Source organism: Oxyura jamaicensis, chromosome Z (genome assembly GCF_011077185.1).
Source record: "Oxyura jamaicensis isolate SHBP4307 breed ruddy duck chromosome Z, BPBGC_Ojam_1.0, whole genome shotgun sequence".
NCBI classification, from domain to species: domain Eukaryota; kingdom Metazoa; phylum Chordata; class Aves; order Anseriformes; family Anatidae; genus Oxyura; species Oxyura jamaicensis.
Genome location: NC_048926.1, coordinates 28,683,030 through 28,706,723, shown reverse-complemented (window position 1 = coordinate 28,706,723; position 23,694 = coordinate 28,683,030). Strand labels below are relative to the sequence as shown.

The following is a 23,694-nucleotide window of genomic DNA, read 5'->3' as shown; positions in this document are numbered from 1 at the left end:
GCTAAACACTTCCTGAAAGCATGTGCAGTGACTGAGAAGGGCTTAAGTATTTATTTTTTCTCTTCTACTCGAAGCTTGTGACCTTCCAAGCCAGAATGAACCCTAAAGTAAAACATTTCTTGATTCCAGGAAAAGAAAAGTATATTTGTATAAAATTCATATATAAACTTATTTAACAAAAGGCAGTTACTAATTCATAAATATGTTAACTAAAATTTATCTGTGAAATAGGCTTTTATATTGATCTTAAAATATTTGTGTTAAAACAGCCTAAAAATGATCTTAAATTATTTTTAGAACAACATAAATCCACTAGTTTTTGTTCAGGTGACTGCACTCAGAGACAGCAGAAGTAAAAAGCACACTGTAGATGTTTGGTAAAGAACTACTTTTACTAATTCAAAATTATAACTATTTTCTTTGGAGAAAAAAGAAATGCATGAACTCCTACTCTCAGTGTGTTTGTTTCAGCAATCAGATAATGAAGGGTACCTAAGTTCAAAATGCTACTACAGTTTTGTGCTACCTCACAGAACAGAAATCATTTGAAGTAGAAACAAGAGGAAACCAGAAAATGAGTTTGCCATTTCACTCCAACTCTTACTACTGTTGTTAGCTCTTCTCTCTTGCAATGCCATTAACAACCCATGAAATGTGGCTGCTGGAATTTAAAGGTATATTTGACATTTTTATAGCAGTCAAGATGAGCCTACAATGTTAATTTGTTTATGTAATACATTTTCAGAAGCACAGATAAGGTGAGTAAATTGAAGGTTTTACTTCTGGAAATACACTGTTTAAGTGCTTAAAAAAATAAGCAAACAACAGAAGTATTCACCTTTAGCATGCTGCTTACTGAAATTAACAATTTACTCACAACCACAAGAGAAGTGAAACTGCATATATTTTGTAGTTCAGCAATCTGTTCACTAGATTCTACAGAGAACATTCTGTAATTTTTGCTGCAAGGACGTATTGCTAACTGTTGAAATATACAAGACACTGCATTACAGAAGTTTTTAGACATGGTCTGGAGATAACTAAAAATACAAAGAACCAAGTGCCTTCAGAAGTGCTTTTGAAGCCTTTAAATGTAATTGTTCCAAACTTCAAACTTCCCAAACCCGATTTAAAAAATAAAAAATAAAACGACGCTAAGCAACACATACCCTCTTTAAAAAAAAAAAAAACTAAGTTGAAGTAGTTTGATACCCTCATTGTCTGGTGACCTGTACTCACCTCTATCTACCTATAGAAAAAGTGCAAGTTCAGTGTCTCAGATCAAGACTGGTGTGCTCATGTGCCCATTAACTAACTTCTTGAGACAGGCAGCACTCTGTACAACCTTTACTAAAATGCTGCAACCTACTGAAGAATCAAAATAGGGAGATACTTGTTAATGCCCTAAGGGTTGAAGAACAACCTACAGCTATGCTTCTGGTGCAGAAACCTAACTGAGGATTCCATGAGATTCAGATAAAATATATACATAGACACAGAATTACTTCAAACCAAAGCATTTCTTAGTTGTAGGAGTCTGTCTTACTAACTCCTCTCAATGTAGCACTTTGTGATGTACCTTGATCTTTTCTGTTTGCCCCAGAGTATACAGACACATGCTAAAGAAACAACCCAAAAAAGCATCATGAATTCTTTGCAAATTGCTTGAAGATAAGTAAATAAAAATAACCTGATGAGGATTCCAGTCACTATCGAAGATTATAACAGTATCAGCAGCCTGGAGGTTCAAGCCTAGCCCTCCAGCCCTTGTACTCAGCAAGAAGATAAAGTATTGTGACCCAGGCTCATTAAATTTCTTCAGCAGAGCAGCTCGATCCTCTGATTTTGTTGTGCCTGAAAAGAAGTAAAAACACTCTATAACAACGTGAACTAAAATAATCTAAACACAATGGGTACATGTGGAAGTGAAATTTTAGCTCACTTGCTCTTTGACATCTCTGCTTATTTCCTATAATACAAACACTGTCCATGGATGTTCTGGTCAACTGACTACCTATTACATGTGAGAGAAGGACTGCTAAATATTTAAGCTTTTTTTTTTTTTTTGACATTTCAAAAGTGGATTTTAAAATGTCAGTGAACATTGTTACTCCTTTTGATGATTCATATAAATTACAATTGAAGTTATTATACACAACCACAATAGAGCTGCAGTTTTGATTAATACGTTCTGGTCACAACAGAATCTAAGTATTTTTAAAAGTTGTTTATTCAAATTTATGAAAACGTCACTGTTTCCCTTAAGAGCCATCACTAATATGAAAGGATTGAAAATTCTTAGTACGTCGTATCTTGAGCATAATGGTTTACCATGGGTGAGGGAGAGACAGAAAGGAATTCAATCATGGTAAAAACCTAGACAAAATTCTAAGCAAAAACCAAGAACTGTGCAAATCTGAAAACTGGATGAATTTTCATGTTTTGACAAAACTATATATAAATCATCTCAGCCTGGGCCAACAGTCGCTTTATATTTTTTTAATCTTCTGTCTATAGCTGAAAATCAAAGAGTCTGCTATCTTGAGTCAGGTATAAATACACGTGTAACACTGAAGATGAAGTTCTTCTGTTACTGAGGAGGATTGACCTTGGCTGACTTTCAGACCTCCACCCATTTGCTCTCTTAATCCCCTTCCTCAACATGACACAGAAAGAAAATAAGATGGTAAAGGTCATGGGTTGAGATAAAGGCAGTTTACTAAAAGCAAGAGCCGCGCACAGAAGCAAAGCAAAAAGAGGAATTTAATCACTACTTCCCATCAGCAAGCAGATGTCCAGCCACTTCCTGGAAAGCAGGACTCAGTACACACAGCGGTTGCTTGGGAAGACTAGCACCATAACCACAAATGTCCCTGCATCCTTCTCCTTTCCCTCAGCTTTTATTGCTGAGCGTTATGTCACATGGCACACAATATCCCTTTCGTCAGTTTGGGTCAGCTGTCCTGGCTGTGTCCCCTCCCCATCTCCTGCTCACTCCCCAGGCTGCTGGGTGGGAGGGGCAGTTTGGAGAGAAAGCCTTGACACTGTGCAAGCACCCCTCAGCAGCAGCCAAAACACTGGTGTGTTATCAACTCTGCCTAGCCACAAATGAAAAACACAGCACTACATGGGCTGTTATGAGGAAAGTTAACTCCATCCTGGCAGAATCCAGTACAGTCACACAGGAGAAACACTGGCCCACAGAAACCCATTTCTTTAAGAAGTGCATGAAAACACCAAGTAAATACAATCTATGTGTATATGTTACATTCCAGTATGGAGGTATTTGTAATCATATAACTGGAAAAGATGACAGAAGTGTTCATCTCACTCAATTTAATTAATTACCCACAAAACCTTAGAAGAAGGAAAAGGAGCTATATTTACCATACTGCATATTGCTATTGATGTTCTAGCATTTGAAAGACTCCATGTTAGAACACATCAAGTATGGTAACATATAACATTTTAAATGTGTTATAATTCAGCTGTCTTAAATGGAAGCATCATACCACCTGTAGGTCAGAGATGCAATGCGGGTTTTGTTAGCATGTTACCATATATTTCAGCTGGTTTTGACAAAAACATCCTGTGATGCTCCAAGACAGTTAATTTGTATCTTAGTTTCATTACCCTGATTTTTAGTTTTATAACTCATATTTACATTTGAGGATAACAGTTTTTGAAGTTTATGTTTAGTCATGTTTGAAAAGAACTAGAATACTTCTCAACATTATTTTGTTCTGCCATATAAAGCCTAAAGCAACGAGCCAACTTAAAATGCTGTAACAAGAGTAGTCGAAAGACCTAAAACCCTCATTTTACTCATGCTTACTTCATATTTTTCTTATATAATTCCTTTTCTATTAAAAAAGGAATCTGATAAATGCTGCTGGTTCTGTATAATACTATAGTTTGTGAGATAAATACATTAAGTAAAAAGTAATTAATATTTAAGAAGGTCCGTGTGAGACAGAGACCATCAACACGAAAGAAGGCCAAAATGGAAACTTCTTTCAAATAGGTTTAAGTTTCAGATAGAATTTGCAATTCTTAGGTATTTTCTTTTTGATATTCCTCCATTATGTTTCTAAATCCTTTTTGCATTTACAGGTAATAAAGCATATCTACATATTGAGATATAACTGAGGCTACTGACCTTCCTCTGAAATTCAGAAAGACATCTGTAGGTACCACTTTACCTGAAACTCAAATTCTGCTATCCTGTGGAGAACGGCAATGGTACTAAAAATAGGCACCAATCAATTAATTTCACTGGAATCTGGCCAAAATATGGGCATTAATGCCTCTCATCATGAGAATATTTTCAGGCAACTTAGGCAGTGACAACTGATTGGGACCTTGAATTGTAGATCTCCACAAAATCTGCATTCCAGGAACAGACCCGAGTGTTCTTCAAAACAATCCCTCAGTCTAATGGCTTGCAGGTTAAACAGATGAAAAACAAACACACAAACAAAAAAAAAACAGTCAAAGAGACAAGGAAACAGAAGTACTTAATATCAGCTCTACTGAGAGGAGCAAAATAACACCCTGCTCAGTATCTTCTCTGTAAGAAGAGGTAGAATTCTAGTATAGTGTAGCTTAGTGTTCTGTAGCCATATCTTCACGACAAATACCGTTGCAGACTCCCTTCATGGATTTGTTGAATCATTTTTGAACCTGCTTGCACTTTTGTATAGTTACATTGCAGCACTGGCATACTAGCAAGAAAACCCAGGTGTCCCATGACCCAAACTAGTCAAGCATGCCAGCTCCTAACTTCTTTATTCTCTGTTTTCATTCAGCTTACCATCGAGACGCAGGTAAAGGAAATTTCGAAAGGCGAAGTAGTCTTCCATAATGGTCATGAGTGATGTCATTTGACAGAAAAGAAGCACACGATGATTAGTAGCTCGTAACTTTGGTAGAATACGATCAAGTAGCTCAAACTTCCCTGAGGCCCGATAAAGCTCAGCTCTGTTGAAGAGAAAAAGCACAGTAAATACCAGAATGAGCCTCCAATTAGAAAAAATTTAGTCATTAACATGTCAGAGTTTAACAGAGAGATTCAATTAAGGTAAACAAGACTAGTAGCACTTTTCTCTCTTTCAAATTTTTTACATTGATTAAAATAAAAATAAGCACCTACATGAATTCTTGTTTGGAAACAAGATTTTTTTCTTTAGTTATAAAAACTTGGTGGCCCTTCAACCACATGGAACATCTACTTTTAGGATAAATAGTGAAAATAGAATTCTGTTTCAAAAAACAAAAATTATTTCTCAGCAAGATAAATCTTGTATCAGTTAAGATATTCACCTGCTACTTTTCCCTTCAGCTGGCATTTTTGGCACCTACAAGTTGCACTTATCAGGTGTATGTTGGAAACAACTCCCTTCCCACTTAACTACTATGTGCATAGAATCAAGGCATTCCAAACTGGACTAATATACACAGATATACACAGAGAAGCTTGACCCTTTAAACACGCACCACTAACAGACTTGCATGATGTTTGGTAGCTTTGTTTAACTGCTTTTTTCTCTTCTATACTATGAATTGCAAAACATGCTCCTATGGCCAAAATGCAAGCCATAACCAAGAAAATGATTAAAAGTCAAGAGGACGACTAAATCAGCATGACAGTGATAAACTTCATGAAAATAAATTTCACATAACTTTTTTTTTAACCTTGACTCTGTCCTCTAGAAATAAGACTTATCATTAGTAACTATATACTCAAGTCCACAAGACATGCAGCCTTCTGATTTGCATTCACAAGTATGCACTCAGCAAAAGACAAAACTGTTTAGGAACCGAACTGCTGAACTAGTGAAAAAATCAATAGTAGAAGTGTCATTACAATATGAATAAGAATGAGGTCAGGTGGAAGATACACACCTTTCCTTCAAAGGCAGCCATCTACAGACAGCTGGATGAAGAAGTGCCAAGAAAATCAGTCTCTTTCCTTTTGAATAACTAATGAAAGATGTGCTATTTTAATTTGGAATAAAGATGGTAAAGAGATAAAAGAAGGTGGCAAAAAGAACAAGGAAGAGAAGAAAATCCTACATGATATATCTGAAGAGTCATTCCGATAAATTTCAGATGTAGTTTCTATGTAGATCTATGAATATATCTCTATCATATATCTCAGATGTAGATCTATGTAGTTTCAAAATAAGGAGAAGGGAAGATGTCAGTTTACAATCTTCTCTGACTGTTGTCCTGAAAGGGATAGAGGGTCATAAAATCCTTGTATAACACTTCCAGTACAGGTATATTTTGCCTTAGGTATGTGTCCTGTGCCTCCTCAGTCTTCCTATACAAGGACATAAAATATACTGTGATAAGAATTCTCCTTAAGTTTCTTCATAAATTGAACTCCATACTACTGAGAAAATGGTAAGCCATTTTCATATATCATAAGGCTGTCATTTGCCTCTGATCAGCAAGTCACCTAGTTATGAGCATTATTCAGAATAGTAAATGCTTGACCATTACACTGAGAACTTGTAATATCAGGGAGAATTCTTCTGTAGTGCATCCTGATACCAACTAATTTCTACTGGGAATCTTTAACCAAGAAAAGGGAATTTCCTATTTTCATGCAGGTCAAGAGCTAAGAACACTCTTGAGCTTTGAGAGATGGAATGCTGAAAGGAAATGTTTTTATGAAGAATTCAGAATGATATATATACTTGAATTCAGTTTAGGAATAACATAATTTTGCTTTTGTTCAGAATGAGAAAATACCACATTATCCTGTTTAACTCTGAATTATTTTCTGAAATTTCAATACACTGCATTTCCATGTGCACAGACAAGTGAGACTCAGCCCTAAAATGGACATGATAGACATGGAATAAAGCAATAAAATGTGGATGTGGTTAAAAGAACGATGGAAGCAATCCTCAAAACAGTCATCTGCTTAGCCAATGCTACCCTAACCAAGCAATCTTCTGTCTCCACAAGCAGGACAATGGGTGACACTTATTTTCCCTGTAGTCTTAATACTCTATTTTTTTTTCTTTGTACAACTGCTTCTGAGCTAGAATTTTTACACTTGTGTCTGACAAACTGTATATACAGGCAAAGACTAACACAGTGAGTATACTCAACATACACAAAACAAAACATCTACTCCTTTAATCCTTCAGAGGCTGATACCCCAAACTTGAAATCTGATTTTCCATTTAGCATAATAAATAATAATATTTAATAATAATAGTAAAAGGGGTACTAATAATAGCATATATAGTAAATAATATTTACTAATATAGTAATAGTATATATAGTAAATAATGATCCTTAAAAATAGTATAATGGGAATTGTATAAATTAAATATAAATTATGTTTGACCACTAAACTTTAGTTATACTTCAGTACAAACAAATGATACAAGTTGGCACATGTGAAATCCATCATAAAAGAATCTTGACAGGAGAGGTTTCAGTTGTAGATAGCTGTAATCAGATGACGCATGAGAAACATGGTAGTTCAGAAGCAGCACAAAGATTTTGGAAAGATTTCAGTTTTACTCTGTGGCACGCTGTAGATGTTTGGACATTCATCTTTCAAGTTCTACTTTTTAGCCTGGATTAGCAGAACGATGGGAGAGTTATAGCTGGCCTTTTATGAGAAAAGACAAACATAGCTGTACAGCTATTTAGACATCCAGTCAAGCATGTAAGAACTTCTAGACAGATCCTCTTTGACATATAAATTAGTATATAAAAAAAAAAGAACAATGAATATAGCCACTACAATTTAGGCTTACCAGAAAAAAAAAAAAGAAAAAAAAAGAAAAAAGGCCCTTGAGACAATACAAAATACACTTTCTATAGAACCAGAAATATTTCTAACATGTATAATCCAACTCCGAGAACTGGAATTTCAGTGAAGAGAAGGATCCTGTCTACAAATCACCTATCTGATGTTAAAGAGTCTTATAATCCATCTTCAGGTTCCTGTTACCATTATCCGTTTAAGGTGAATGTTTCTCTTTATGATACAAGACTCCTTGACATTAGTCAGAGAAAAAACTTTCTTGTTCAGAAATTAGTGACAGAGCACAGATCCAGCATTACTCAAAGGGAAAAACCTCATTACCTCATTACCACTGAAAACCAATAAAAATGTTTAATTGCTAATTCAGAGAGGAAATAACGCTTCAAGTGAGAACATTCTCTTGGGGAAGGAGGGAATACTATGGAGATAGCTTTATGTTGATTAAGAAGAGTCTTCTTAACAACAACATTTCTATGGCTGATTTAATTTAGAAACCGCTTAAGTTTGATAGCATGTATCTTCTAGAACAAGGATGTGATGCAGTGGTTCCAATACATCATATATGAAAAGGAAGGGAAAAAAAGTTACCCATTGATGACACCATTTGAGTAGCCTAAATGTTCAGCAAAGGACTCCTGCAGAGTTAAAAACATAGAACAGATTATTACAGACTCCATTGGAAACTAAAATTAAGCATCCTTATTTCAATTAAATTAAATGAATGCATGTTGGTGTTTCATTTCCATTATGGTCATACTCTCGAAATACACCCTGTAGCAATAGTGCTCTGCTTAATGTTTTCCTGTACTGCTATTACTTGAAATTCATGGACTGCAGGAGTAATTTCTGTCAGCATACATTTTACCAGATTACAGATACAGTAGAACCTTTATAATGTATAGTAATTACTGGAACAGCCATTTGCAAATTACTCAATTTCATAAATCAGTATTCAGAAGAACAAACAGTAAAAACTACAACACCGTACGTACTTGTTCGTTTAGCCAAAAACGTAGCTCCACATCAGATATTTATGACACTTTCTATATATACACAAGTTTATTTATTTTGGGTCCTACTGAGAGATGCTATCTTGATAATACATTTCTACTAAAAAAATCAAGGTGGAAATAGGACAATTTTGGGAAATATGGTAAGAGATCAGCAGTCTGCTAGTTTTAAAGATTCTACCACTTGGCATTTTGAACTAGTATCTCTATGTTGTAAATTAGGTCTAAGTAGAGGTTAAGTTGCTCTGGAATGCCTTGAATTCAAAAAAAAAAAAAAAAAGGCCACATTTTAAAACAGCACCTCCACCAAAAGCCTAAATACTTTAAGGCTGGACTATAGATTGCCAATAAAAGCTGGTGGTTCATCCATTTCTTTCTAAATATAAAGAACTCCAGAACAAACAACGTGGGCATAGTGGCTCCCTCCCACACACAGAAGTTCCAACTGAAGCTTTCTGTTGTATTAGCCATCTGAATAAAAACAACTCTCAAAATCAAACCTGGTAATCTTACCTCAATGTGTTGAAACATATATGGGTGATTGCATATCTTTCTCAGTTGCATGATAGTGTTCATAAGAGTTTTTGCACCACCTTTTCCCTATGGGAATAAAAAAGGCAAATCAAATGATGAATCTCATTTCCTAGCTTTTAAAAGACATTTTAAGTTCAAGTATAAAAATACCTCAACCTATAACCCAAGTACCAAATTGTTTTTTAAAAAAATAATAAAAAAAATCAACAAAAACTATAAGCTATTTACCTTGCTGGATAAATTCACCTATCATAAAGATACTCCAAAATATAAAAGGAAGACCTGGAAATAATTTGCAAAATGCTTTATGTCTCATATTCATAGTCAGAAGCAGCATATCTTTTGTCCTGCTTACTGCTTATTTAAACTACTTGAAACCATATGAATTACTTTGAGTCTGAACCCTCCTAGCAGAAAATAGTACTAGCTGAATGCTTTTCAATTCTACAGTATCTGCTCTTCTACCGTTAACCTGATAAATGTGATTCTCTTTCCAAGACAAGTCAACAGATAGTGAAAAGGCTAGGTAAGCACACTACATGAGACATCCTGATATTTTACCAACTGTATTTTCAAAACCTATTCCATAGCAAATCCTTTTCAGAAGCAGGACTGAGTTCAGACAATACTCAATTCAGCCATAAGACACTATGCCCTCTGAAAAACACTAAAGCATTACTAGGTACTAGACTAAGCTGTACAGCTACAACTTAGTTGCACCCGCTTGACACAAGTTTAGTAACATCATATTACATTAACACTGCCAAACATTAGTCACTTTCAGATGCCATTTTGATTTGCTGTGATGTTATGAAACTGCAATTAAATTGGCCACAGTATTCCAAGCTTATCGAACAATTCATTCAGATTTATTTGAAAAAAATCTCAGTGAAAGCGATTTAGCAATTTTCAAGAGTAAAATTATGTACTAATATAAATAAAATAAAGCTAGCTAATACAGAAAAAGTACACTCTTCTATTATATTACATACTCCTAATACTCCACTCTTCCCTGGAAAGTACAGTAAAATCATAACTTATAAATCTAAAACTAAAATCATAACAAAAAGAGCAGGGATTTTTTTTTTTTTTTAATCTGAAGAGGCACTCCAATATATTAAACTTGATTTTGTGCTTTTAAAATTCCTCTCAAATTTGCTCCAAAATGTAATGTGTATTTGTTCTAAGAATTATTCCCTAGAGCTTTGCAACTTAATGAATCCTCTCTAATCTGAACTGTGTGCAGACTTGATTTGCAGAAAGACAGGACTTTTTACTAACACTAGTTCTCTAGTCACTGAAGCCAAGAGCACTCAATAAGCGCCACCTCCCTCTGCTGGCAACAAGTAGTATGCATAACACAGCCTAATGAAACAGTTACAGGAAAGAATAAAAAAAGGAAGGTGAAAGGGAGAAGAGGGAGGTGTCACGAAGACTGCAGAGGCGATCTGAAATGAATAAATAAAAAGCTCAGTAGAGAGGCATGTACAGGAAAATTATCAAAAGACTCTGAATGGAGAATGAAAGGAATGAGACCAGAAAAAGAAGTAGAACACCGTGATGCAACATTAAATGAGTAGAACAAAAGTACAGGCATCAAACTACAAAATTATTTTTAAAATACAACAAAATAACAAATTAATGTTTCCAAAGTGCTCAAACTATTGATTTGAATGCCAATATCCAACAGTAAGTACCAGCTTTGTCTGGAATTTGAATAATCAACTGCAGAGTAAACAATTTGCATCAAACAAGCAAGGTAAAATAAGATCCTGAATGCCGCCCACTGTAAAAATGAATCTGCAAAAGGATGCTGGAAAGACAGTATGCGATCACATCATATCAGTAAAATGCACATAATGGGGCCTATTAGGGTCCTGGCACAAATACAAACCTACCTTCAAGCTGTTCTGTACTGTATAAGAGCTCTTAATCTATGAACTCTCATAGTGAATTCAATGTATTTCACATTTATTATAATGTATTTTATATACACAAGTAAGCTGATGGATGGCAACCCGTTTCCTCTATATTAACTGGGTCAAGACTTACGATGGCATAATCAAAATGTATTAATATGTATTCTAATACCCAATTATATGACTTTGAATCCTACTGTTCTCTTAAAAACTTTTTAATTAACAGATTAATTAAGTACGAATGCAGGCATAAAACCCTGGCTGACCAAAACAAGGTTTATACTTAACTAATAGCTCTGGAAGAAAAGACGAATAACCTCCTGTAGCCAGTGCTGCCACAATCACAGTTATTCAGGTAACTTATTAAATTAAACTCAGCCAGGGAAGTGCTGGTTGTTTGGTTTGTTTTTTCAAATATCATCTAATTGCAGAAATGTATAGTATGTACAGTGAATACAAGTAGTATTTTTTTCACATGAATAGAGAATAAAAGCTGCATTCTTTTCAAACAGGCATGTCTGATACAGATTTCATTTCCTGTGAGAGGTATGTGTAGTAAGAGCTTACCTACTAATTTTATGAAACAGAAATCATATGGTTAGCATGTAACTGTAATACATTGTTTCCTATTTGTTCTATCTAGTCTTTCTTTTGTACCTTCTTGTCTTTCTCAGAACCATCTGTAAGAAGGATTCCCTTGGCTTGCATGTGACGGTACAGGATCTTCTGAAGAGCCGACATATCACATTTGATCACATATTCCACCTAGTGTAAAAAACAGTACAGAAACACACTGACATAATAACATTAGCAGGATCTAACTGCAGGTTCTTATCATCCTAAAACACAAAACAAAAAACTATTACTCTTTTATCTATAATCTAACAGTATCTTTGATTTCAGTGAGCAGCAATTCAAGAGCAAGCATAGCAATAGGTATCTCAAAAGATTCTCTGAGAGTCACAATTATTATTAGACAGGTAGATTCTAAAAATGTAACTGTAGAATTGCCAAATATTTGATTCTCATTCTGTAATTTTAATGATTAAAAATATTTTTAATGAATTTTATTTTAATGTTTAACATTAAAAAAAATATTAAAAAATTATAGGTTTAATAGCCTGTGTAGAGTATTATGTCTGCATAGCATAATAAAAATATCATCACTGTTCACCTAGCCAGTAAGACTAAGTATCCCTTACAGTGCTTATCTAGCATTATGCTTGCCTAAACAAGCATAGAAATATTTTCTCCATATCAACTAAAAATACAGGGAATTAATGAAAAAGTGTATGACCCCACAATCAATTTAATTTCCTATTTATACTAAAGCAGGTTTTGACTGCATACTATCCTTAAATCCAGTAACACAGGATTTCATACCCCAATTTAACCCATTTTTTCTATTATCCAATTTCCAGATTTTAGCTACTACGTTTTTAATAAGTGACGGTAAAGAAAAATAATCACAAAATAAAGCTAGATTAATGGCTAGCTATCTTACAAGAGATTATGAAAAGACTAAACTGCCTAATAATTAATAAACAAGAATAAAAATTATCATGTTATTTTCATCTCAAAAGGACAAGAGGATCAACTCATAAGAGAAGTGAGTACCAATCTGTATGCAACTTCTAACTCCTACATCCCCAATGCCTAATAATGGTTTCATCAAATACAGTGGCTTTAACTGGCAGAAATCAGAATAGCACTAAAATTTTCAGTACTATTTCTAAATTAATTTAAAATTTTTCAATTTATATTTCATTCTCAAATAAATATTCCATAAGAGGGTACTGAGAATCTGACAGTTGCAGGAACAGAAACTCACAACAGAAGTGTCCACAATACTACGAAGATAAGAAAGAATTTGAAAATAAGCTAACTACTGTCACTGGTCATCTGTACAGAGTTATTTGTTCATTCAGCCAGTGTTAGTCAACTCATAACACACCACACAAAAATTTCATTTTTAGTATGGTTTTAACACAGCAGACTTTAGAAACAAATTTTTACTATCTCACCTTAAAATTTACTTTAAAAAAAAAAATAGTTGCTGTTGTTATTTTGGGAAGGGTGAAAGGGAAAGGCGATACAGGATTGCAGAGGAAGACATGGTCAAGCAAAATGAGCTGCCCACAATGATCTTTTGAATCAGAGAGAATTTTACCTTCTGAGTTACAAAGCTAAATTCTCAGAATTGAAAAATAAACAAAAACTTGTGCAATATTAACAAGCCACTTCACAGAACTCAAAACTCCTGGAATAATATAGGATTAAATTGTGCCTGCTTTATCATGTCCAGTAATCCTTTAGGGATTTCTGTGTAATAGTTAAGAAAGCAAAAGGTTCTACCTAGCTGGGGGGAAGGTGGAAGGAAGGAAGAGAGGAATAGACAGGACAGAATCTAATTCTCAATGTATGGTCAACTCATTTACAATTTGAAACCAATTCCTATAGAAATAAGTAGTAGACCTTATATAAACCATGGATAACTACAACTAGAATTAAAGCTGTAAGAATAAGGATGACGCCTAAGAATGCAGAAACTTCAGGTATTTAGGATTTCTCAGGTGCCAGCTTTCTTTGCAAGAAGTAATAAACAAACCACAGTAATAAGACATGCTAGTGAAGTCTTCTGTAAAGTAAATCTGAAAAAGAAACATTACTTAATGCTTAGAAAAAGTATTAAACCCCTTCCACAACTCCTCTCATTGCAAACCTTTTCTGGTAGTTGAGACTCAACCTCTTTCTTCAGTCTTCTCAGCAAGAAGGGTCGGAGTACTTTGTGGAGACGACGGATGATCAGAATAGTTTCTTCCTCATTTAAATCCACCTACGGAAGTTTATAAAAGTCACTACAAGACAACTCAGTATACTAAGTAATGTCTTGTCTCACATGAAAGGTGAGTATGTGCAGTAATTACTTGTATGTTACAATCAAAATGACTCAGAGTCAAAAAAGAGATACTCAGTATTAATTTTTTCTGGCATTATAAAAGGTGGCTTTTAGTTAATGTTAATTCCCTAAGTACCAGGGAGGGTTCAAGCACTACTGCTTCTGTATAAGTTCCATTTTGTTTTCAAAGTGGTTTGTTTCTGATGTTAAAAAACAAAAACAAAAAAAACTGCCACAGTACCCTTTCTCCAGTCATGGCAAATGGAGCGTTGAACCACTGTTCAAAGGTGCTACAACTCTTGAAAATGGTTGGGAGGAGGAAATTCAGAAGAGCCCACAGTTCAGGCAATTTGTTCTGTAATGGAGTCCCAGTCAGCAGTATTCGCCTAGGGGCCACATAGTGAGTGTTCAAGACCTGAGTCAGCTTGCAATGATGGTTCTTCATTCGATGGCCTTCATCTACTATCATATATTTCCATCGAATCTGGAAAAAAAACAACGAGGAGGAGAAGAGGAAAAGCTAGGTCAGACAGAGTCAATTTCCTCCTGACATGTGTAGACCAAAAATATTTCATACCTGAAACATTTATCATTCTCACTTACAAGTTAAAAAAACAAAAAACAACAACAACAACAAAAAAACCACAATCATTATTGAAGCACCAGTGTCCTCAAAACAAGCAGAAACAGGAACGTACACTAGGTATGCTAAACCCAACACTGATGTATGAATTCTTACTTGAATTGCAACAGTAAATAGCTAATTATCTCCCTTTTCTGGGGAAGTGTTTAAGGTGACTGGCTCTTTAAGGTCAGAACATAGTTTAGGCAGGAGGAAAAAGACCACAAAACCTCCAAATAAACCTGTCCATAGCAAGAACCTTGAACAAGAGACATGAGCATTTTCAGTCAAAAAAACTATGCTTGCAAACAACAGCATTGAACCATATGAATGCACAAACCATATGACTAGGAAGGCCTCAGTTTGTAGTCCTCTGGTATTTTCATAAATACTAAACAATCCCATTTTCCATGATAGGCAGAATGCCACAGTGCTGTTCTTCCTATCTTTTAGCAAAGGAGGGCAAGTTAAAGGTAGAGGTAACGGAAAATTCTATAGTCTCAAACTGGGTTCAGAATTATGGTAAAAAAATGCACTGCCTTTGTATCAGAGAGAAAAATGACTCATCTATATAGTTAAGTAATAGATTGAAACAAAGTGAAAATGAAAAGCAAAGGGACAGTAAGTCCATGTTTTCTGTACATGGCCGAATACCAACTTAGTCTGCACTGTGTGTACATGAAACAGTCTGACACTAAAGTAAAGATTAAAATCAATATATTGGAGAAACCCTTTTTGACAGTATGAGCCCTTAGTAACTGGGCAACATACAGTGAACAGTCTGGAAACCAAAATCATGATACATATAATCAGTTACCTGAGGAAAAGCACTACATAGCTGTAAAGGAGAGTGAGCTTCACGTCAGAAGCAGAATGAAAGAAGCAAGCATAGCACTGCAGATTAGAATAAATGATATTAAGTAGACAGAAAAAAATGTATTCTTCCAAGGGCAGGCAGGTGTACAGTACTGATAAAATCATACAGCTAACAATTACTATCCTAACCATATTCAGAAAAATCCTGGTGATTACAGGGAGAAGATCTAACTGACTTCCCTGTAAAACAAAAATATGTTTTTTGTGCTATGCACCACCTGAAAATACCTCGGAAGACCTGCTGTTAAAAGACAGTGATTATTACCTTAGCAAGGATATGTTTGTCCTTTATTATGTACTCATAAGTAGTTAAAAGAACATTAAATTTTCCACTTCGAAGCTGAGGAACAAGTGAACGGCGCATCGCAGGTGTACCCTACAAGAAAGAGAGAAGAATAGTTAATTGTTCTTCTGATGAAGTAAATAGATCCATCTTTTTATGAATTAGCAGACATAGAAAGCACATGAACTAGTAATCCTACAGTATTGCAAACAATACATTTATACATTCCAGACTTCTTCAGAGTGCTTTCCCTAACTGGTTGCTAGATTATAAGGCTTTGTTTATGGGGGAGTGAAAATATGCTAGCAGTCTCATCTTGTTACTAATTGTTTGCCTTTACCATTACTACAGCAGCCAAAAAGCAAAGTAGTCGGCTAAGTATAAAATATGAAGTATTTCTCATTTGTATTACTCTCGTTATAAGCTTTGCAATGTGATAATTAACAATTTTCTTCTGCATTTCACTATCTGAAAGTAATTATAGTTTATTACAATCATCTTCTTAGGATGATTAACTCTTACTGCTTAGTACATGATATATATGACAAAATTTTACAGGCAAGCAATTTAGAAATCCATGCAGAGGCAGGGGAAAATAGGCTGTATTTTCATTTCTTCAACTTTATAATCATATAAAAAGCAAATCAAACCTTGTAAGATATCTTAACCACAGAAGGGGCCCATTTGTCAAATTCATATGTCCAGTTGGATAATGTCCTACCATAAAAAAAAAGAAATACATTTTATTCTGTAAGTAAATTTTATAAATATTTCCTAGTGGTCACTTAATTTTCAACACATTTCATGTAATCAATCTCCATAATTAAGAGGAAATTAAACAACAAAAAAAGCTTTGTACACTATAATAAAATACATGCATCATAGATGAGAATGAGAAATGAGAAAATGTGGGGAAATGAGGAAATGAGAAAAAGTGGGGAAAATGTTTCTGTTCTCATTTAGGAGACTCTTCAAAATCTATTCAGAATAGTATTGTATAGGAATATTCATATTCTGGAGCATATTAAGGACAAAAAAGACAACCCTGAACAGAAAACAGATTTGCATATTACTTTATGCCACTTACAATCCATAAACTGAGTTTGCAAATTTTCATATATAGCTTGATGATGTTGGCAATAGAATTCATCTGTTTTCCACTCTAATGATGTTATCACCACCCAGTTAAACTATGCAGATCCATTTTTGCATTTCATTTCTGCCATAATGTCACAACAAACAGCTTTTTAAACAGCTAGTCTAGCTGCCAGTGTATTGCAAAAATAGATCTATTTATTTATTTTTAAGTTTACTGGACCTATGATAGTAACAAGTATTAATCTGGAAGATGGAAAAGGCAGAGAAAAAAGGCTTTCAAAATGTTTGCAGAAAATAAATTTCATCTCCTTTCTTTTAGGAACACAGAATAAAAACATTTCAGAATACTTAAAAGGAATTTGAATTTTTCTGTGCCTGCATGAAAGCAGATGCTAATGATATTCTCCCTTTATTTTTAACTTTGCTATAGTTTCTCCTTATACTAAAATTCATCCTTTGTACTCACAAAATTAGGCAAATCTGTGGTACTTATGCTAGTTAGCTACTACTGCAGCAGAGTGAGAAGACAGGATACCTCAAAAGAAATCATAAGAGATGACCATGTATATACCAATCCTACCACACATTTACATGCTCTGCACAACTGGTAGATGAATTATCTAACAAAAAGGCCACGGAACTTCTGTGTACTTCTGTACAGAAATCAAGACATTTACCAAGTACACAAACAAAAGCAAACAAACCCAGAGATGCTACAACTGTTTTACGATGCCTGACAGTTCTTACTCAAAACACAGCATTCCAGATCACTAAAAGCCACACCTTGTTTTTTGGGAAAGGAAAATGCATTATAAGAGATCTATAAAACAAGCAGCATCTGGGAAAGCTACAGAAAAGGAAAAGAAGGCTGCATGACAGTCATAATATGGTCAGCTGACTGAGCTGTGAGTATCACACATCAAGGCTACACAACAGGCTAGCTATCCAGTACTTAAAAGATTATCCTATATCAATAAAGCATGATTACATAATATTTGACAGGGTGGCAGTTATTTAAAGAACTAAGTAAGCAACAGATTTGTAATATCACAATTAATCACAGAATTTTAATATCACAAAAAACAGGGATCTGCAAAGATGTAGTATTGAAGAAAAAAAAGTCCCCTCTTGTGACTTGGGTAACTAACAGCAAATTCACTGCACATATCACCAAAAACATAGACATTAAAGCTAATGGAATAAAGTGCTTTTATTAGCCATCTGGTCACCCTTCCAATGCTAGAAAATTACCTTGGAAGAAATGATCAACAGAAGTACAGAATACATGCTCAGTGTAATCCTACTGTGCCACCTGAACTTGTAACATTAAAAACAAGTGTGTATTCCTAATAAAGCAATCTGCAATGCTTACAGTGATAGCAACAAAATGAGATCCTCTACTTACGAAAGGGGAACAATAATGAGATAGGGGCCATTGAGTCTTTTGTGCTCCATCAAGTAAGTGATGAGTGCAATAGTCTGTATAGTTTTTCCTAGTCCCATTTCATCAGCTAAAATTCCATTCAGATTGTTATTATAGAGCGAAACCATCCATTCCAGTCCCTGGAGCTGAAATGAAGAATAATAATTTCTGTTATTTAAAACCCACACAAGTAATTAACACCAACAGTAAAGAACTAAAGGTTCTAATGACCTGCCTACTTAGATGCTGGATTTCCTTCAGTAGTACTTAGAAGCATGGGAATCCCTGGCTAACTTAACTCCTTTCCGCTGTTTCCTCTTCCCCTACTTACCCATCCCCTCAGCCCCCACCACAACAGAAACAACAACAACTAAAGCTTTCAAGGTAACTTCTGGTATCAGAAAAGAAATCTTCCACTCCTGTTTAAGAACAGTAAAACTCAAAATATAAAGTCAAATTTTATATATGGAGAAAGTTTTTTTTGTACTGTACACAAAGCAACATAGGTGCTCACATGTAAGACTGATGAACAAACACTTAGCATTAAACAAGTTTGTTCTTCAGCTTCAGCACTGCAAAATGTTAAACTTTTTGTGCATATTTGATACCATTTGTCTGCCTCAATAAAAATCTTCCAAAACCAAATCTGCTGAGTCTGTGCCATAAAAATAAGTTAATAATTTTAAGTCTCTTGTATTTTGTTCCACCTCAGACTTCCCAACTGCATCACTGGTATTCTGAACCTCTTGTAGCACCTATCCATTTAGTGTTTACTGTCTATACCTCCACATGTCAAAGAATGCCCCCTTTCTTCAATTATGCCTTATCTACAGAATCACAGAGCTGGAAAGAAGCCAGAGGACCATAGCTAAGAAATGTCTACATAACAGGGTTTTACATTCTAAGGAGTACTGCTAGAAAACACAACCCCAATATTGCATTTTAGGACACAGATTGTTCCCTTCTCATATGGCCTTCCATGTATGTACCTAACAAAACATTCGTAGAAGTGCAATCTAAGCTTCTGCTTCAAAGATCCAGACTTTCAGTGGGTCTCACACATAAATAGAGAACTAAATTATGATATCTGAGAAAGTTCAGCAAGAAAGCAATGTATGTTTGAAGTAACCTCCTGTTGCCCCTTCAAGAAAGTATTCAAAATAATGATGATTTACTGGCTTTATGTACATGCTGACTGATTTATGTTTGAATACTAAATTCTAGCTACTTTTATTGACCTCAAGCTACTTTTATTGACCTCAAGACACCAAGAGCTGACAGATTTTTTCTGCGACTGTATGCTTCACTTACAAAGTAGCTTCAGAAATGAGAATAAGGACACTGTCCTTTCAGTATCATTCAATTTTCTCCACTGACATACACTAACACATCAGGAAAAGACAATCTGACCCAACTTAACAGTAAGAAGTATGGAAAAGCAGAAAAAATAGTTAAGAAAGAAAAAGTACGTAAAATATAGAGGACAGAGAAGTACAGGCTGCAAAACAGTCTCGTTCAGAACATTCCTGCTAGAATCAAGGCCAAGTCTCAATGCTCCTTCCATAAAGCTCCTTCGTGGAGCGTGCCTCTTACTTCTAGTGGTAGCAATCACTGTACAAAAAACACACTATGAAGAACAAAACTTCTGATTCAATTGCTAGATATAATATTAAGCAGCTGAAGGACCTGATCTAATTGGTAATCCCTGTGAGTATGTCTGACTCTACAGACTGAATTATTTGGCTCTGTAACACACAGGAAAATTGTACACAGATCTGCATGAATTAATAACATTTCTGTACTGCATACGTGATTAGAATTTAGGAAGTAAAAGAAGTGTCACAATCCTGTCCATGGCCATTTTAATCCAATATGGCCATCGAATTAGTATTGTTATACACTGACTTCATTTATTGCACCAAATAAACCTTACCAGACACTGAATCAGGGTTATGCAGTAAACAAGGCTGCTGAATGCATCTGTTGAATTACTGCCTCACTTGCTGCAAAGGCTGGACAACATATTGACAATGAGCAGCAAAAATAAAGGAAGTCTTAGAGCTGAGAAAGTGGAATATTTCTGGTTATGGATGGTTAGATGTTGTCTTAGTAACAGATCTCCTCAATGGTGCCAGAAAGGTTATTTAACCCAGGATTTTCAAAAATCAATCACTGAACGACAACTTCCTCTTTAGATGAGGGCTCAAAGTGAGAGAGCTAGAAGAAGTGTTAAGAATTCAAAGAATTTAAATTCAGGGGGAGTTTTGCTATGAACAAATAGGACCATGTGATAATTCAGTCTCACTACATAAATCCACTGCCCGAAACAGATTCAACCATGTTGCTCTGGTCTTCATCTGGTCTAAGACTGAAAACCTCCTAGGATGGAGATGATAAAACTTCTCTGAAACCCTGCTCCACTACTCTGCTGTCCTTGCAGGGAAGATGTTTCACTGTATAACCAATCTAAACCCTCTTGTTTCAGCTTATGCTCACTGTAGCTTGTTCTCCCACCATGTGCCACTGTGAGGAGCCCAATATAGGAATACTGAAATGATTCAAAAATAGAGAACCAGCTTAGCACTTGAATTTTAATTAACTTAAACAAGCTACTGTATTGATAGCAGTGCTGAGAACCACGGGAAGCAGGGACTGTAATCATAATACTCTGCATACTTAGGAAACAGTCTTCCTTCTAGTTCTTTGCAAGTACATATAGATACATATCTTTATGACATTTTTGTGAATAAGTATTATTTTTTGTTTTATGTGGATATGTAAATATAGTGGCCTGACTGCATAAAAGATGCGAGTGTTGCTGGAGCTTCCTAGAAAACTATGCAATGTCAGAAACGCTGAAAACATCTGTCAAGGACATTTTCAATCATACATGAATTTAGCTCATGTCTGAACTGAAATTCTTAGTTATTAAATCCACTGAATGACTGTAAAGAGTATGGTGACATAGTCCTCCATAGTAAATGTTCTTCTTGTTTCCAAATTGTAATGCATCAGTGCATTACAATTACAACTGAAATATTGGGATTTTAACTAAAAGATTAAATCCTAAACTTTTAAATATTAAAAGAAGAAAAATATTGTTAAACCACCACAGATGAAAACAATAAGAAGAACTGAAACTCTAGGTCAATAAGAATAGCAAAACCAAAACACTGTTGGTCTGCAATGAAAAAAAGTTACAGTGATACATGCATAAATTTGTATTATTATTTGAGCACTATGCATAAAACATTATCTGATAGATAACTACCAGTTCTCTGCCCACACAATTCCCGATTTCTAACCTAACTGAATTTTTGTACTCCTTAACAAATTTTTATCTTTTCACCTGAAATACTACCTTGAAATACATCTAGCACAATACAAATTTTAAACACTTTAACTTTTCAATGATTTCTCACCTGATAATGTTTTAATGTGCCATTAATGAGAAGAGAAGACTGCTTTTCCACCCTTTCTGTGATTGCATGTGCAACAGTGTAGTAGGATTGAGACCCTCTAGCACTATATTGCATACTATATTCATCATCCACATCTTGTTTGGCTGTCCTGGAAAGCAGACAAAGAACTAAAGTAAATTCCCACAAATAAACAAACCAAAACCAAACCACCAGACAGGTTTTTTGACCATAGCTCACGTATGTAAGTGTAAAGAAACAGTGCAAATCCCAAACTTTGTCAAGTACACTGTATGGTGTGAGGTAAGTGTTTTTAGGAGCACACAATTAATATTGAATGATTACATTCCTTCTTCTGCAGATGTTCTTGTTAGAGAAGCAACTACAACTCACTGTCATCTACAGTAAGCTATTTTTGGGGAAACCCTTTCTAAGAAATCAGAATTCATAACAAAAAGAAGTACGTAAGAAAAGCAACAGCTGATGAACACTCACTCGATGATTTGCTTAGCATCTTTCTCAGAAACTTCCTCACTGTTAGGATCCAGAAGTATCTTCTCATCTGCTTCTAACCTACTCGATTCTTCCTCATCATCCTACAGCAGACAGAAAAATAAAAAGCTGTTAATGAATGCAGTATCTTCCTAAGTCATCCCTTCAGTGGGCATTCACAAATTGGTAGCTTTCATTGGTCAATGCCTTATCGTAGGAACTTGAATCATGAAGTTCAGCTTACACTTATCCTACAGCAGAATTACACTATGGCATAGAAAATGGTAGTTTTTGACACACATTAATCAGCATGAAGTCACAATACTCTGAAATAAAAATTACTTTCCACTTTAATCATTTTATTTTAAAAAGCCTTCCTCTGTCTACCCTACTAATGGAGTAGATTCCAAACCATTTGCATTTTTATATCATATTCCAGATTTATGCTAATTTAATACAGCTTAAAAAAAAACTGGAAAGTACTGCTGTGGTAGCCTTTTCAATTTTAATTAAAAACAAATTGTATTTTTAACATCATTTAATTTGCCCTCTGCCTATAGTTGCAATGGATAACCAGCAACTTCAATTCACAGAAATGAAGCTGAACAAAACAATGTTCTAAGGTTTTTTAAGCATATTCTTTTGAAAACATTTTCCCTAACTCTAAACAACACTGATGCTAAAGAGTCTGCTAAAAATGAGGGCACATTTCCTTTGACATTCCTCCTATGACATCACATGGTGTTACCCAAATCTTACAGGTATCAGGCAGGCTCTCACCTCCTGTCTTAATTGACAGTCTTATAAAATTACATTAACAGTAATTAGTCCTACAAAGACATACACGTGTTCTTAACATCACATAACCCAACCAGTTTCAGTGTCTATTTGGCCTACTATTGTAAATACTGCTAGACTTACAAGATCCAAATTCTAGTTCTACCACTACCCTGTTAACTGAACATGGTCCTTCTCTACTTCCCAGTTTTCTTCTACTTTAGAAAGTTGTTGTCTGAAAAATGCTGTGCAAGCATTGGCTTTGAATATTCACAGTATCCAGTGTTACAATCCTGATGGAAACAGTTACGGAGGTAACTTGACTGTAACAAGGATTTTGGCATAAAATAACTGCTCAACAGAAACAAGAGAAAATGACTGCCAGCCTAAAGACTCAGCTGGGAAACCAGGCTTTCAGTCTAGGAACTCGGCCTTCAGTCTAGGAACTTGGCCTGGGAACCAAGGGCATCACTTAAGTGTCACTGAATACATAATACCAGAGGCATCCTGAGTATACCACTGATAAAATGGAACAATAAAGTAAAGA

The 23,694-nt window shown here is 35.0% G+C and overlaps 1 protein-coding gene across 5 annotated transcripts in view; it reads right to left on the bottom strand.

Moving 5' to 3' along the window:
- SMARCA2 (SWI/SNF related, matrix associated, actin dependent regulator of chromatin, subfamily a, member 2) overlaps window positions 1–23,694 on the bottom strand; it is a 120,748-nt gene that overhangs the window by 46,920 nt on the left and 50,134 nt on the right. For all 5 annotated transcript variants that reach the window (XM_035309099.1, XM_035309100.1, XM_035309098.1 and 2 more), the window contains 12 exons: window positions 22,374–22,474; window positions 21,882–22,029; window positions 18,442–18,605; window positions 16,589–16,655; window positions 15,921–16,031; window positions 14,399–14,641; window positions 13,981–14,094; window positions 11,916–12,023; window positions 9,319–9,405; window positions 8,384–8,430; window positions 4,814–4,980; window positions 1,691–1,854 (listed from right to left, as the gene is read on the bottom strand). In XM_035309099.1, coding sequence (XP_035164990.1) covers window positions 1,691–1,854; window positions 4,814–4,980; window positions 8,384–8,430; window positions 9,319–9,405; window positions 11,916–12,023; window positions 13,981–14,094; window positions 14,399–14,641; window positions 15,921–16,031; window positions 16,589–16,655; window positions 18,442–18,605; window positions 21,882–22,029; window positions 22,374–22,474 — 1,521 coding nt within the window. The remainder of the gene's footprint in view (window positions 1–1,690; window positions 1,855–4,813; window positions 4,981–8,383; window positions 8,431–9,318; window positions 9,406–11,915; window positions 12,024–13,980; window positions 14,095–14,398; window positions 14,642–15,920; window positions 16,032–16,588; window positions 16,656–18,441; window positions 18,606–21,881; window positions 22,030–22,373; window positions 22,475–23,694) is intronic.